Source organism: Mandrillus leucophaeus, unplaced genomic scaffold (assembly GCF_000951045.1).
Source record: "Mandrillus leucophaeus isolate KB7577 unplaced genomic scaffold, Mleu.le_1.0 Scaffold1, whole genome shotgun sequence".
Classification (NCBI taxonomy): Eukaryota; Metazoa; Chordata; class Mammalia; order Primates; family Cercopithecidae; genus Mandrillus; species Mandrillus leucophaeus.
Genome location: NW_012098097.1, coordinates 14,528,616 through 14,532,461, shown reverse-complemented (window position 1 = coordinate 14,532,461; position 3,846 = coordinate 14,528,616). Strand labels below are relative to the sequence as shown.

Below are 3,846 nucleotides of genomic sequence, written 5' to 3'. Positions count from 1 at the left end.
ATAATAATAATAATAATAATAATAATAATAATAATAAAAAGAAGCAGTGGTCTCAGCATGTCATCTACAGAGAAGGAGACACCCTTCGGAAGAACCAGAAATGGAAACAGGGAAAGGAGGTGCCTTTGGTCACAGATTCTCAGCAGAGAAAGTGTGGGGCCAGGAACTCTTTTATTCATCATAAACCTTCTGTATTATTTTTCAAACCATGGCATATGCTAATTTGGTAAAAATAAATATTTATAAAAGAAGACTGAAAGCGGAGAGACTTGAATAGTATCCTTAATTTTTAAATTACAAAGAACTATGACACAATGACAAATATAAGCAGGATTACTGAGTGACGGAGATGCCGTTTTCTGGCTCTGATGGTCTGATGTGTGTGCAACACTGTACCTGTGCTTTGATGAAGTCGTCTTCTACTCTACCTACGGCACTCCTGAGAGAGAAGCACACAATAAACAAACCTCCTGGTCCCAGGACAAGCACTGTGCCACTAAGAATATGAAAGCTGATCATCATCTCTTAACATTTATGTCACTCATGTTTGTGTTAATGTTTATTATCTGGAGGCTTTCTGGTTCAAATAACCATTGTCTTGCATTACATTTAATCAATTCTTTAACACTAGAACAAATCATTCACCTGTCCATTTCTTTCAGCTCACATGTCATACAATAAAAGTATTAAAACATATTGTAAATTTACAAAGAATTTGACCAGCTGTAAAGAGGCAAAAAATATTTTAAAAGAAAAACCCTAACAGGCTGCACAGGACTGCTGTTTCTCCAGCAGATAGTAAAATGACTAAATGAACATTAAGATATTAGTTAGGAGCTAATTGTACCATTTTAATTTCCACTGTTTATGTAAGAGACCAAGTGAACAATAACCAATAATAGTAAGTGTAATAGAAACACACAAGACTGATCTACATTGTAATTAAAGAACGAAGATAAAAATCAGAGCTAATTAAAGACATACGGTATCGCATTGCCTTGCCATCTATTTGCCAACTCAGTTAACATATTTTTCATCTGATCTCTTTCGTGTGGAATGAGTCAATTAAACATTTTTTTTCCCTAAAAAAAGATGCATGGGAATCTTTTCTGTTACACTTGATGAAATGAACAGTGTCTTAGGCTGATTAATCCCTGGCAACATACAGCGAGCACACACGGTACTGCCGGAGCACATGCTCAGAGCGCTGGGATGCAAACATTTGATATTATGCATGAGCTGGAGGTGCTGGTCTTCTGCTGAAAGGGGAGCGGGTCTCTATTTAACATGTTTTAATTAACTAAGGCTGATGGATTGGTCTTTCCCTTAGCCACTCTACAGCCCATAAATCTGGTGAACTCAGGAAGGATTCTGTGGCATTTTTATTTACATATTATAAATGTAAAAATCTGCCTCTTTTTTTTTTGCAATATTTATTACTTGATGCAAGGAAAAATAAATTACCCCTCAATGCTTTGAGTTCCTTAATGCTTATTAGATAACCTATCCCCTGGGTAAACCAAGATGAAATGCCTAAAAGCAAGGGAAAAAATTTGATCATACAAACCTTGATCTTTCTTTCCCTCATCACAGAAAACAAACAAACGTGTTGCATGTGGACTGTTTTTCATGGACAAAGCACATTATACTTATCACTCTTTCTCAGTGTCTCACATAAAGACTTAACAAATATAAAATATTCAACTCTACACACATTAACATGAAAGTCTACCAAACAGAATTTCAAATTTTGTTGCCGATTGTTTCAGCACTTTCCTCTGATGAAATGTGAAAACATAATACATTAAAATGGAATATACTCAAAAAGGCTTGAGGAAACATACTCAAGACCATTTTTGCTCCTAAATTGAGAATTTCTTATACTGCAACCAGTCAGAACTCATGACCCCCTTGAGGCTGCAAAATGTTTCATTCTGACACTCTTGTGCAGGCCACAAGATGGAGGCCTCTTAATTGAAACTGCCTCTTCAATTTGTCCTCAGAATTCACTGTTTAATTCAAACATCAAATATTAATTAAAACAACTAAGCAAAATGTCTCTTCATTATCAGAGCGGTGCAGAGGCTCTCCGCTTTTTGAAGTGGGAGCTACCAACGGCAGCTGTTTTCGTTTGTTTTCTATCATTTTAGCTTAGTGGTTGTCGTGGATTTTTTTTTTTTTTAACACAACAGAAAAAGAAACTGGGGCAGTAACAAAGGCACTGGTGGAAGTGAAGACCGTGGAACTGAAGCTGTGGGTCCACGTCTCCTAAAATAAACGTGTCTGCTTTATTTTCACATTTATCTTGGAGGCAGAGACTGTTGGGGCACAAATCAACCCTATTAATGTTATCAATTGATGTTTGGATTAAAAATGACATTGAGTAAAATGAGAGGTAAAAATAAGCCTGTAAGTTTGTACTGGGCTGGGCACAGTGGCTCAAGCCTGTAATCCCAGAACTTTGCCGGCTGAGGCACATGCATTGCTTGAGCTCAGGAGTTTGAAACCAGCCTGAGAAACATGGCGAAACCCCACCTCTACAAAAACTACAAAAATTAGCTAGGCATGGCGGCATGGCGTGTGCACCTGTAGTCTCAACCTCTCGGAAGGCTGAGAAGGGAAGATTGCTTGGGCTCAGGTGACAGACGCTGCAGTGCCCGGAGATGGCACCACCACACTCCAGCCTGGGCGGTAACAGAACATGTTTCAAAAATAAAAGTGTGCTGAGTGCCTCCCTAGCTCCCGGTATAGAATATGCCATCCTGCCCTTGGCATTCTGAGCCCTGCTCCATTCAGAGAATGTCCAACACCTCCCAACCTCCCCACCCAAACCCCACCCCCAGGGAAAACAAAAGCAAACCCAGCACTGCTCTCCGAGAACCAGAGCGCTCACCTCCAGCTCCTGCTCCCGCTGTAGTGCGAACTGCTTGAAGGACTTGACGATCAAGCCAGCGTTGGAGCAGTCATAGACGAAGATCGACGGGCTGCCCATCCATGTCTGCAGGTCATATATGGACAGAGGGATGTACTGCGTGTAGTTCTAGAAAACACACAAAGTGCGCTCGTTACATGTGCATCTCAGGCATATGGGCTGCTGGTGAGTACTGCACGTCACAAAAGGCACACACATTGAGCCTGGTTGCTGGAGAGATGCTGAGTTAGCCTTTATACAAAACGATAAAAACAGCAAACCGGCCAGATGCAGTGGCTCACACCTGTAATCCCAGCACTTTGGGAGGCTGAGGCGGGCAGATCACCTGAAGTCAGGAGTTCGAGACCAGCCCGACCAACATGGTGAAACCCACTCTCTACGAAAAATACAAAATTAGCCAGACACGGTGAAGGGCACCTGTAAACCCAGCAACTTGGGAGGCTGAGGCAGGAGAATCACTTGAACCCGGGAGGCGGAGGTTACAGTGAGCCAAGACTGCACCATTGTACTCCAGCCTGAGTGACAGAGCGAGACTCAGTCTCCAAAAACCAAAACCAAAACCAAAACCATCAAACTGAACTTCTCCACATCTCCTCAGATGCTGCTTTACTCCAGTAGTGCCCGCACCAGGTGGCTGCCAAAGTCATCATCCCGAGCCCCAAGCTCCTCCGCAGCTGCCACTGGGTTCAGCTGCTAGTCAATTCCTTAAACTTGTCTCAGTTGCCACTGCGGGACCTCCCTGCATGGACCCCACAGCCCAGTTCCCACCACGGGGCCTCCCTCCATGGACCCACAGCTGTCTCAGTTCCCACCACGGGGCCTCCCTGGACCCACAGCTGTCTCAGTTCCCACCTCGGGACCTCCCTCCACCGATCCACAGCTATCTCAGTTCCCACTGCAGGGCCTCCCTCCAT

At 43.0% G+C, this 3,846-nt stretch overlaps 1 protein-coding gene across 1 annotated transcript in view; it reads right to left on the bottom strand.

Moving 5' to 3' along the window:
* RPTOR (regulatory associated protein of MTOR, complex 1) overlaps positions 1 to 3,846 on the bottom strand; it is a 448,104-nt gene that overhangs the window by 237,632 nt on the left and 206,626 nt on the right. The window contains exon 5 of the mRNA XM_011967646.1: positions 2,894 to 3,040. Coding sequence (XP_011823036.1) covers positions 2,894 to 3,040 — 147 coding nt within the window. The remainder of the gene's footprint in view (positions 1 to 2,893; positions 3,041 to 3,846) is intronic.